The sequence below is a fragment of the Triturus cristatus genome, chromosome 11 (genome assembly GCF_964204655.1).
Source record: "Triturus cristatus chromosome 11, aTriCri1.1, whole genome shotgun sequence".
NCBI classification, from domain to species: domain Eukaryota; kingdom Metazoa; phylum Chordata; class Amphibia; order Caudata; family Salamandridae; genus Triturus; species Triturus cristatus.
In genome coordinates this window covers 519,544,505-519,557,352 of record NC_140594.1, presented here as the reverse complement: position 1 = coordinate 519,557,352, position 12,848 = coordinate 519,544,505, and the positions used below count along the sequence as shown (strand labels likewise).

At 50.7% G+C, this 12,848-nt stretch overlaps 2 protein-coding genes across 2 annotated transcripts in view; both read left to right on the top strand.

Annotated features, from left to right (window-relative positions):
- The window catches only part of LOC146784501 (zinc metalloproteinase-disintegrin-like VLAIP-B), a 3,966,015-nt gene that overhangs the window by 718,945 nt on the left and 3,234,222 nt on the right, over window positions 1–12,848 (top strand). The gene's annotated exons all lie outside the window — the stretch shown is intronic.
- LOC146784502 (uncharacterized) lies at window positions 2,876–3,718 on the top strand. Its single transcript, XM_085635105.1, has one exon. The coding sequence runs from the start codon at window positions 2,900–2,902 to the stop codon at window positions 3,716–3,718; it is 819 nt and encodes a 272-aa protein (XP_085491231.1). The 5' UTR covers window positions 2,876–2,899.

Below are 12,848 nucleotides of genomic sequence, written 5' to 3'. Positions count from 1 at the left end.
AAGTTGCAGGTTGACCCAGGAGACCAAAGGATTGATTTTAGGAGCAAGTGAGCGGTCTGTGTAGAAATGATTCTCAAATGTCGGCATGTTTTGTTTGCAGCTATGATTCTCAGTTTAAGGGGGGGCATCATGAGGTAACCTGCTACCACAATTAGAAGAATCTCAAATGTGACTCTATTCATACAATGGAAAACTGTATGTCGGCTATCGATGAACCTGGTATCTATTAAAGATCCCGTTGAAGGCATCTGATGTTTGCTAGGCTCTGTTGACAATTCCTAAAGGAAAGTCTAGAAATGTAGGCTCTCATTGTCCCGTAGTATCTGTTTTGTAATGAAACTTGCCAGGACTCTCCCATTCGAAGCCGAGCACCAGTAATTAGAATTGCTGGTACTGGAATATATCTGCCCATTTAAAGCATTTAGTGGGGTGTATAATGAATGCATTGACTCTGTCTTTGCGGTAGAGCGGTGTCGGTGCCTTCACATGACATGATCAGCTTACTCTGTCAATTTCTGCAATAGTGAAGGAAACCAATGTGACTGTCTTCAAAACATTTTGATTTGCAGTCTTATCATTTTTACTCCTGATTGAGAAGACACCTGTTGTTCCAATACTATGAAACCTGTGTTGGCAGTATAGTTGTAGTGGGGTGAAACTGACCAACCAAGACTCTTTACACCATGGCAGGCGCCCCTATATCAGATGTCTGGGATCCTGGATAAAGTTATTTGTTGTTGCACCCAGTAATGAAGTTGACGGTTTTGTAGTCTGTTTATGGGTGTCTAATTCTGCGTAATAGAATGAATGCACATTGAACTTTTTTGTACACACATGAATCTTTCATATTGCAGCCTATCACTTCCTGCAAAGGTCATTGCCACTGTGCATCGATTATCCCTCTGGTAGAGTATCCTCCTTTTACAATCAGGGAAAACTAAAAACCAGATTGAATCAATTAGGTCTCAAGAACAGCAATTCACCAGCATTTATTGTGTTTGCGCAGCTTCTACCTCGATGTGTAAGGCCTCAGTCTTCCCATAAGTTGGAAGCCCAGTTCACCTGTCCCATTTAGTTTGGCGCAATGGTTCATCTGTCTTCAGTTCCATTCATAAGTCTTATATATTCTGTCTCAAATTGCAACAAATAATGCTTCCAGGGTCGTCAGGCCAAGCAGTGTAAAACTTTTTCCTGCATGAATCCTTTGTTTCCCATCACTTTCAAAGATCATGTCAGGTCCATAATATATGTGGTATCTAAAATAGACATTTGTCTTGTGGCGGCTTGGGGGGGTGCTCGGGGGTGTGTGGCTGCAGAGCGCGGGACTGATTGTGGCCAAACGGCTGACCACACATTTCAGACCTACTGGCTTTGCCAACGCTTGTGTTATTTTTTTTCCCAAAAATCATATTTCAACTGGTTAAACTGATTTTCCATTAGGAATATTTTTGGGAGATACAAGCGTACATCAACATTTTACTAAATGATGCTGCAAAGATATGGCACCTAATGTCTTTTTTCCTACTTGCATTTTTTTGTGAACATTTTATTTTGAAAGCAAAGAACCATCACTCTTGCTTTCAAGCTTCTGCAAATATTTGCATATAAACAGAGAGCGTTCTGGGAGCATTATACATAGCCTCATATTACTAAACTTATTACCTTAACTGTAGACAATGGCCTTTCCTAATCCATAATGTGGTACTGTAAACTGGCAGCCAACGGGTTTGTGCTGTAGGGGGTTGGGCCTACTTGTACACATGAAAACTTGATGCCCTTGACCCCAAACAATATGTCCGGGGCGTCGGGCTATAGGAATTCCACATCCCTGGCCTGTGACTGCACAGCCCCTTTGTAAGTAATTGTACATTCATTTCAAGTCACAAATGAACTTTTATGATACGTTTGAAATCACAAGCCCCCTATTTAAGAGTCGCTATGGTATATATCAATGGTTTCATTGTGAAATCTTTTTTGAATTCCGTGTGCATTTAAGAGATACAGACAGCGCTAAAATATGTTCCCCTTCCCATTAGATGTTCCCGTTTTTGGCAAACTCTTCCAATGTAAAATACTAAAATCATTAGTAATTAGAGTTTGTTTTTGTGTGCCCATGTGTTTATTTTTTTCAAATTACTCTTGTACTGGTTACATCATACTAATAATGAAACACATTGGCACACGCGTGTTTGTCCTAGACTGGAATCCCAGGTAATTCTTTGGTCAATTTTTCTATTGGGGTCTCTAGACCCGTCCCATTCATATTTTGTGATTCTTGAAGCATTTGCTGACTATCTTGTCTTCAGTTGCAGGTTTCCAGTCTGTAAGGTATTTGGATAGGAGTGGTCAGGTGCGAGTACCCACAAAGACAAGGTAATTCTGTGTACGTTCCTCGTTGGGTTGGGGGTTGCTGGGTAAATAGAATCACAATCTGCACCCCTTTTCTTTTGCAGGTTTGGGAGACCGTACTACGAATACAATTGCACAGGCAGACTGGAGTACAGGCAGAACAAACAGGTAATTGTTTGCTAGAGTTAAAGGAGTGCATTTTCTGTTGCAGGTTTTGCTGCCAGAACCCCACATATTTAAACTGGCGTACGTGAGTTCAAGCAGAAGAGGTAATTGTTTGGTAGAGTTAAACTGTGGTGCATCTTGATCATTGTAGTATAATATACTTACCCATGTTTTCTTCTGTTGCAGGCTTCGCAGCCAGACCCCCATACATTGACACAGGCGTACGTGAGTTCAAGCAGAAGAGGTAATTGTTTGGTAGAGTTAAACTGCATCTTGATCATTGTAGTATAAAGGATTGCATGCATGAGCTAGGCGTCAACGTAAGCCATGTTCCCTTATCTTGCAGGCTTTGTGGCACAGCAGGTTAAAACCGGCGGGCACGGAAATGTTCAAGCGCAAAGCTGTCACTTTGGGAGAGTGCAGTGCGTCACCACAAAGGAAGAAATGTTGCCTTGTATTCAAGGAAGAGTGGATGAAGGAAATTGTGGAGGCTGAGACGCAGAAATCGCGAAGCAAGGTCCGCGTGCAAATCGGGGAACTTTTCCAATACAGTCCAGACGTGGGCTTGATTTGCAAAGCATGTGCCAAAGCCAAGATTGTTGGGGACTTTTCCACAGGGAAGAAATGGAGTGATGGCTGGAAACTGGATTACATGAACCGCCATCTACTTAGCAAAGTACACGAGTCTGCCATGGTGATCTTGAGAAACAGAAGAGCTGCTGCCAGGTTTGGTTTTGGAGTGCGGGCAATGCTGACAGAAACTGCCACTGACAAAGCAAATAGAATGGAAGTAGGTGAACGCCAAAGATCTGTGCCTGAAGAGATAAAGATTCTCATCAACAACGTGCTGCTGGCAGTCAAAATGAATACTTCAATGTTATCTGTACAAGACATCCATGACCACCTAGCTTTGTATGTCAAGATACCAGACAGCTGGAGGAGCAAGAACTATGCCTTTGAGTTCCTTGAGGCCATCAATAGCGTGATACACTGTGAAGCTATGGCAGAACTTCGTAACGCTTTGTATCACACATTGTTAATTGATGAGAGCACTGATATTTCTGTTTCAAAAATGCTCATCCTGTACTTCAAGTTCCGACCAGTAACATCAACAGAGCACAAAACACAGTTTGGACGCCCACGCATTCGCAAGAAATGCGCATGCGCGGGCGTCCGCGCATGCGCATTTGTCAGAAGAAGTTGAAAATGGAAGAGGGAGCCCCGGAGACACCGCGCTTCAGGTAAGTTTCTTTACTTATGTATTTATTGCAAATGCTGGGGTTTGATTTAAAAGGAGGGCGGGCGGGAGGCGGGTGGCGGCAGCAGGCAGCTACGCTTCGCCCTGGGTGTGCGTAGCGCTAGCCTGCTTCGCCTACTCCGAAAACTGCGAAGCAGGCAGCGCTACGTACACTACGTGGGCGAAGCGTAGTGTCTCGCCCAGGGTTACTCAATATGTCTGTCGGCACGGTTGTGCGGCCACCCCCTCAGCTGGTTGGGCCCATCACGGGTGTGTATGGTGCTCCATGTCTGTCTTGCCTAATACATTGTGACCCATGTGTGTCCTGTGCCAGACTCAGGCCCCAGGTTATGGATGGTTGAAGTCATATGAGAACTCAGGCATGGTTAGACTTTACAAGACACATGTAAGGTAATAATGCAAAATGTAGGCATCATCTCTTTATCGTGTAAGTTTTTATTTGTGTTGGGGTACGTGTTGGGGGGGGGGGTATGACAAGAGGGGCTTTCCGGGTGTGTGGAATCCAAAGTTCACTGGGGGAGTTGGTGTCCTTGCCATTGGAAATCATCAGAGTCCATGCTACAGTCTTTGTCAACATTGGTCAGACAGTGACCAGCAAGTCCATGTGGCAGAGAATGTCATTTGCTGATGTGCTGCTGTTGGTCCAGTGGGCCAGGTGCCAGGCCAGGTGTCCTGGGAGATGGTGCTGTTGCGCCGACCCTTACGGTCTTTTCCGTGGACGACCCGCCCTCCTGCGGGAACCCTCAGAAGCAGGCCGTGACGATGTTTGGGATGCTCCGTCGGATGTATCCTCCTCCTCCTGATCCCTCCCTGTGGGTGTGGATGTTCTAAGCCTGGTGGCACAGGGAGGGTTGCCCATGTTGTCGGCTATCCGACGGAGTGAACGGTTAAATCCCGTGAGCACCGTCACGAGCTCAGCCTATCTGTCCTCCATCCGCCCTTGGTGTCACAGTTGACAGGCATGTTGCGCCGCATGTTGCTGGGCCTGCTGGGTCTTGATCTCCTCAAGGGTCCCCTTCCTCTCGTTGAGGGTGGACACAACCTGGCTCATGCCCGTGGTGTCCTGCCGGTATGTGTCCAGGATGTTTCTTACATGGGAATATACCGGTTCCGCAGCCAACTGGTCAGGCTCGCGCATCCGCCGTCCTCCACTCCCACCAACCCTGCCCACTTGCACCTGGCCTGCCCTTGTGGGCACATCGGGTCTCCGGGACCCCTGAGGGGTGGCATTAGCGTTGTCGCCTGCCTCCTCCTGGGTGCCCGGTACACCGTGTTCCTCCTGGCCGGCCTGGCTGCATTGTGGTGGTGGGGCAGGGATCCTGGGTGTCTCCTGGGATGTGGCAGGAGTGGGGGTGGTGGTTGGCCCAGTTGTACCTGACGCAGGTGCTGCAGGTGGTTGGACACCAGAGGGGCCAGGTTGGTCGGGGTCGTCCACAGAGTGGTGAGAGTCGTCGCTGCCGGTGGGATCGTCATCCCGCAGAGCCGGGTCCTGTGAGTCTTCCCCCCCAGTGTTGGGGGGTGATCCACGACGTTGACCTGTGTGTGTGAGAGACAATGTTATTTTTGTTCCATGCAACATCCATGTTTCATTAGTTTCAAAGTTGGCACATTTCCTCTGGGTATTTGGATATGTCTTGCATTCCACTCACAGTGCACTTGTGCATGGGTATGTCCCTTGGCCACAGCTTTTGAGACTTTACCTATGTGTGACACAGTCTTACTTGCTGCGTCAATTGTGACTGCAGTCAGCAGTGGAGTGAGCAGGTGTGGCGAGCCATGCATTGGCGCCTTCCATGTTGCACTGTACGTGGGCACATGGAGTTGTTCCACACACTTATATAATGCAGGTAGCTGTTGTTGTGCTCGTGCACAGGTTGAGACATGGCCCAGTGTTTTGCCATGGAGAAGAGAGGGGGATTCAGGCACTGGCCACCCTTGTCTACATGCACGCAGTCCACCTGACATTCCCACACCACCCAAGGCTGAATTGGTCTCCCTGTGTATCCCTTTCTCACTCCCTCTCTGTCCCCCTCTCCCTCCCTCCCTGTGTCAGCCTCCTCCCTCTGTCCGTCTCCCTGTGTCTCCCTCCCTCTCTCTCCCCCTCTCCCTCCCTCTGTGTGTCACCCTCTGTCACCTCAGCCCAGCTTCCTAGGCACACACTTTTTGCAGATCTTTGAATGGCCCTTGGCTTGTTCATGTGAGTTTGTTTCTGATCTCCAGGCACCCATTGGGTGTAGTGTCTGTGTCTGCGCTGCTGCTGTGGTGGTGTGTGCTGCCACTCTTTCACAGTGTTGTCTGTTCATTGGCTGCTGTCATGTGCAAAAAGGTGCCTTCACCCCCATGTCTTAATGCAAGGCGTCCGCCATTTGCAGGCAAGTCTTTCCTGTGTGGGGACACACTGTTTGTCTGGCTGTGACCTAGGCCATATGGGCAGAGGGCATTGTTGTCTGCTTCTGAGTTGCACTATGTGATTTTTGAGGCCCACACTCCCGCCATCCGGGTTACCGTGTCTTGTGTTGGTGTTTTCTGCGGCCTGTGACTTGGCATTGTCCAGCTGGGTGCATGGGGCATGGTGGCGCTAGTGGCATGTGCATGTTTATGGAGTGTGGTTGAGTCATGCGATAGCTTGGGGTGGTTGCATGCATGATTGTGAGTTTGGTTGTGGATGACGTTCCCCCCATGTGAGGTGAGTTGTTTGTGTACTCACCAGGCTCTCGGAGTCCTTCTACTCCGTCCACTGCCACCACCGGCAGTATGGCCATCACCTTCTCCTCCCAGGGATGGTATTGTACGCGTCTGCGGGGCGGCCCTCCTCCAGTGATGTTGGCCTGGTTGTGGTCGTCGGTCATTTTGCGGCGGACCGTCCTCCGCAGATCGTACCACCTGGCTTGGCATTCATGCCTGGTCCGTCTGGTGGACGCAACAGCATTCACAGCATCGACAATCGTCTGCCACATGGCTGTTTTTTCGGAAATGCTGGTCTGTCTGACCAATGTTCCAAAGAGGTGTGGCTCGACTCTGAGGATTTCGTCGACAAGGACCTCCACTCTTGGCTAGTGAACTTTGGATTCTTGTTAGTGGGCATGGTGAGGGGTGTGGGTGTGGATGGTTGTGGGGGGTGTGGGTGTGGATGGTTGTGGGGGGTGTGGGTGTGTATGAATGTGATGAGGGGGTGTTTGTGAAGGTGGTTGTGTGAAGGTATGCAGGTGTAAGGTGTAGTGGAGGTTGTAGTATGGTGCAGTTGTTTCTCTGTGTGGTCTGGCAGCAGTGGGTCTGTTGCAAAGGATCATGGTTTGTGTGTGTTGGGCCTTTTTATTGGTCCATTGGTGGGTGTGGCTGTGTTTGAACTTTGGGTGGGTGTGTTATAAGGAGTGGTTGTGTTTTGGGCCTCTGTTTGGGAGTTTGGCAGTTGCAGGTCAGTGAATGTGTTGTATTTGTGCTTGTTGGACATGTTTTGTGGCTTTGTGCGATTCGAATGGAGTCTTCTTGTGTTGTTTTGCTTTGTCCTGGTTGTGTACGTGTGTTTTTAGCATCTGTACGGTGTGTACATAGGCCATTTTGTTGTACAGTGCTGTCCTTGTCTCTGGCTTGGTACGACTCGTACATGCGCGATGTTGGTTGAGGGTGCTGGTGTTGGGGCCTGGGGTGCGCTCCGTACTTAGACTGTTGGGGTGGGGGTACGCTCCATACATACGCGGGTGAGGGTACGGGCCGTACATACACTGTTGGGGTGGGGTACGCTCCATACATACGCGGGTGAGGGTACGGGCCGTACATACACTGTTGGGGTGGGGTACGCTCCATACATACGCGGGTGTGGGTACGGGCCGTACATACACGGTTGGGGTGGGGGTACGCTCCATACATACGCGGGTGAGGGTACGGTCCGTACATACACTGTTGGGGTGGGGGTACGCTCCATACATACGCGGGTGAGGGTACGGTCCGTACATACACTGTTGGGGTGGGGGTACGCTCCATACATACGCGGGTGAGGGTACGGTCCGTACATACACTGTTGGGGTGGGGGTACGCTCCATACATACGCGGGTGAGGGTACGGTCCGTACATACACTGTTGGGGTGGGGGTACGCTCCATACATACGCGGGTGGGGGTACAGGCCGTACATACGGGGGTGTACATACACGGGTGGGGGTTCGAGTCGTACGTACACGGGTGTACATACACGGGTGGGGGTACGGGCTGTACGTACGGGGGTGTACATACACGGGTGGGGGTTCGACTTGTACATACGAGGGCTGGGGGGGTGGTTGGGCGCGTACATACGGGGGCTGGGGGGGTGTTGGGCGCGTATGCGGGCACATGTCTCCATGGTTGCTATAGGAGTTCGGTGCGGACGGTGTTTTTTCCATCCGGTTGTAACATCAGACGCACGGGATGGATCGTACTTGCGCGGTCGGACTTCACTTTTCACATTTGTACGGTAAATCGTCCGGGGACGTGTCGGACACATTTTCCGACCCGAGGACGTGTGGGGAATTATTCCCAATGCGATTCGTATGGACTTTTTCCCATGCGAATCGTAGTTGGCAGTTTGTACGGCACTTGTACGATTCGTACGTTAAAAAGACCGGATACGAGTCGTACGGGGAATTTTTTTCCAGGATCGTAATCGGCACCAAAACGTAATTAATGTACTATTCCCACTCCAGTCAGTAATAATTAGGGGTAGGTGCTGGACATTAAACTTAATTAATTTACTATTCCCACTTCAGTCAGTATTAATTTGAGGTCGGTGCTGGACACTAAACTTAATTAATTTACTATTCCTACTCCACTCAGTATTAATTAGGGGTAGGTGCTTGACACTAAACTTAATTAATTTACTATTCCCACTCCAGTCAGTATTAAATTGGTGTAGGTGCTGGACATTAAGGGGCCGATTCCAATCTCACTCGGAAGGGCTCCGAACGCGATCCGGCCATAAAAAGTACGAGCCGTACACGCGTTTACCGACGACTCGTACAGCTGTATGAGCGAGCAAGTACGATGCGAGCAACGCAAAATTCGCCGACCGACTCGTTTCCGGGTCCGAACCGCTCCGTACGCCTCTTCCATAAGCGAACTGTGTCATGCAATGGAGGCGAATTCCGACCGAGCCAGTACGATGCGCGCTCCTGACAGCTGGATTGTGCCAAAGTTTCCGGCTTGGAAAACATCCGGGAAACTTCCTTTGGGGGTCCGCATCGGACCCCCTGTCACCCGCAGCCTTAACACGCAGACACAGGGGGAGACCCAAGCGTATCCCCAACACAGGCATTTATGGTACGGATGGCACCAATGTGTACCCACTGTAGGGGGCGCCTTTGTGCGAGACGTACCCATTCTATCAATGGGAGCCCATGTACAAGTTGTACGACTGGCTCCCATTGACTTCTATGGGAGTCCGACCGAACCGAGTCCGGCAGCATGCGGTCGCATCGTACTCGCTCGGTCGGACTGCAGGAGTCCAGCTCGGTCGGAAAACAGTCCAGATCCGACTCGGTCGGAGGGCCCTCCGACCCAGATCGGAATTGCCCCTAAACGTAATTAATTTACGATTACCACTCCAGTCAGTATTAATTTAGGGTAGGCACTGGACACTAAACTTAATTAACTTACCATTTCCACTCCACTAAATATTAAATTGGGGTAGGTACTGGACAGTAAACTTAATTAATTTACTATTCCCACTCCAGTCACTGTTAATTTTGGGTAGGTGCTGGACACTAAACTTTATTAATTAACTATTCCCACTCCAGTCAGTATTAATTTGGGATTAGGTGCTGGAAATATATTTTAATAATTTTTTTAAAACAATCTCTACCCTTATCTCCTATAAACCCAACATCCTACACCTAAAAAATATATTTCAAAATTCAAAATTTAATTTCCTAGACAATTTTCTTTTTTTAATTTGTTATAATTAAAAAACACTTTTTTTCAAAAGTCCCCACCCTTATCCCCTATAAACCCAACATCCCCCTCCTAAAAAATATTTTTCAGAATTCAAAATGTTATACTGAAATTTCAATTTAAAATTTTTAAATTTATTATAAATTAAAAGCAATTATTTCAAAGCACTCTCCACCCTTATCCCCTAAAAACCCAACATCCTGCTCCTAAAAATATGTAATGCAAATTAATTTTATATAAAATTAAGTAACTAATATACTACTACAAACAGACTCTAAATACATTGAAATATAACACAATAACGATATTTTCACATAACAATATTTTTACAGCCGATTTTACATACCTCGATATTTTTAACAATGCTTTAAATCAATACTTTTAACATCGTTATACAGAACATCGATATTTAATACTATCGATACACTAAACTCAATATTTCTGTATATCGATATTAAAAACTCAATAATATGACTGATTACCGCTTTATTCAGCATGAGAATGCAAACATTTTTAACTGAAACGTAAGGCCAATGGCCAGTCCATAGTTGTTCAAGTCTTTAAGGGATCAGGGGTGTTGGACCCGGCCTCGTAGCATGGCTCTACTTGTCCCCGCACCACCTAACCTGGTACCTGCAGCCCCGAGCCACAGCCTAGCCGATCCTTTCCACCAGAACACACGCACCCGACCCGGACATCCTCGTCCATGGCCTCTCTCCCTTCGGCCACCCCGGGCCCGCGTGCCCACTTCATGCACCAAGATGGCCGCCCGGCCCCAGCGCGACCCGGGCCTAGCGGCGCCACTCCGGCTGGAGGACACCACGCTTGCCAGGGGATGAGAGAGGGAGGAGCAGTTTCTATCGCACCTCTGAACTCCCCTGGGACGATGAGTTTCGATCGGCCCTCCGGCCTCCCTGAGAGCTGGCTCCACGCCTGCTGGGTGTCTGGGACTCCTTCCGACCCGGCCCTGAGAGGATCAAAAGACAATGGCAGGAAACCCCGACAAGCGACCCCCAGGTGACAAGACCCCTGCCTGCACAGACTCCGGACATCAAAGAGGGGTCGACCTATAACAAGGGGTGCTCTGAGACTGTCCGGCAGATTCGACGCTGGAACAACGAGAGCCTGCTGACGCGGTCGCGGCTCCTGGAACTAGAACTGTACCTGAGCCCTGCTGAGTGACTCGCGGCTCCCTGAAGATCGTAAAACCTCCGAACTTGTACCTGAGCCCTGCTGAGTGACTCGCGGCTCCCTGAAGATCGTAAGACCTCCGAACTTGTACCTGAGCCCTGCTGAGTGACTCGCGGCTCCCCGAAGATCGTAAGACCTCCGAACTTGTACTTGAGCCCTGCTGAGTGACTCGCGGCTCCCTGAAGATCGTAAGACCTCCGAACTTGTACCTGAGCCCGCTGAGTGACTCGCGGCTTCCACAGACTCCACTGGTCCCGCCGGACCCCAACGACAACAAGCCTACCCCCCAGCTCGAGGATTGTGAGCTGTGCGCCGGGTACGTCCTTGCCTTGAACCTTTTACCAGAGACTGTCCCGCTACCCCCTACCGAGACTCATTGAGCCCGCGCTCTCCTTGTACATATTTGCAGTGCTAACCTGTTTGATAAAGAGTGATTCCTAAGAACGCACGGGGTGGTGTTTCTGTGTCGTGTGGTGCCAGAAGTACGATCCTCGATACGGGATTCCTCCTCCTGAGGAGTCTCCCGCCAGTGCCCGGCTACGATACTTTGAGGGTGGGTCTCAGGGTAGCCAGGACCCCCTTTCCGGGCTCCTCTGAGGTCGCCGTCTAACAAGGGGTAATCTCCCTCATCACTTGCCTGCACTTTATGTGCAAGGGGACATGTTGGAAGGCGGACCCCGAGGAGTCGGAGAGACCACCAAGGGGGGCCCTCACGCTGTACGAAGTAGCCGAGCGCTGCCGAGAAGTCTCCTGAGAGATCCTTCTCCTATCACGTACTAGCCCAGTAACACCACCACACAGGACTCAAGGAGGTTGTCTCAAGACAAGCAATTCTTTATCAGCAATAAAAAGGTTACGAGGTCAATATTTACACGATGGGATCGCGGTATCCACCCAAAGTCTCAGTGTCTCTTTGGAAGGGTAGGGGTAGCGGGACAGTCTTTGGCAGGAGTGCGGTACGAGGGTACCTGGGGCCCAGTTCTTTATCCTCAAGCTGGAGGACCTCCGGATCTCGGAGGGGGTCGAGCCGCGACGGCGTCAGCAGGGCTCTGGCGTACAGTTCGTGGAGAGCCGCGATCCAATCAGCAGGGCTCTCAAGATGGTTTCTGCTCAGCTCGAGCCGCGACTTCGTCAGCAGGGCTCCGAGGGAGGTTTCAGCGAGGTTGGGCCGCGACAGCAGGGCTCCGATGTTCCAGGTGGCTTCAAAGTGTTCACAAGAAGGAGCCGCGACGCAGTCAGCAGGGCTCGTGATGGTTCCGACAAGAGTTCTTCTCCGTAGGGTCAGCCGCGATTCAATCAGCAGGGCTCTCGACTCCGGGATACAACTGCCGATCTGTGGCGGGGTCGCCCCAGATATAGGTCTGGAGCCCTTTGATGTCCGGACCCATGCGCCCGGGGGGGGCGGAGAGGCCGGGTGGAGGTGGCCAGACGCCCAGCAGGAGAGGCGCCAGGCCCAAGGGAGTTGCAGGGCGATCACACCTCGAGAGGGGAGGACAGTTGGGGGTCCCATCGATACTGTCCTCCGCCGGGGGCGATGAATGGTTCCTGCGGCACCCCCTGGCCAGTCCGTGGTGCCGGGATGTCGGGGCTTCGCTGGGGTCGAGGCCGGGTTGAGCGGGGTCGCGCTGGCTGGTGCATAGAGTCACGTGGATGCCAACAAGATGGCGGAGCCACGAGGGGTATGCGACCGCGTGCAGCTCAGGATGAAGGGCCTTGGTGCAGTTCAGACGGGTGGCCCGTGAAGGCCGGGTTGGGGAACGGGCACAATCCGTGGAGTTAAGGACCACGCCACGAGGCCGGGTCCAACAGGCGTCCCCCCCAGCCGAAGGCATGGAGAGTCACCCATCTCCTTGGGGATTCTCCTCGTCAAGGCGGAAGAAGCGGGACAGGCCGTCGGCGTTGGCGTGGTCATTGCCGGGCCGGTGTTCAACGTCAAAGTCCACCCCTTGTAGCGAGATGGACCACCGC

What these genes read in the sequence shown, in the direction of transcription:
- LOC146784502 (XM_085635105.1), top strand. Translation starts at nt 2,900, where the DNA reads ATGTTCAAGCGCAAAGCTGTCACTTTGGGAGAGTGCAGTGCGTCACCA.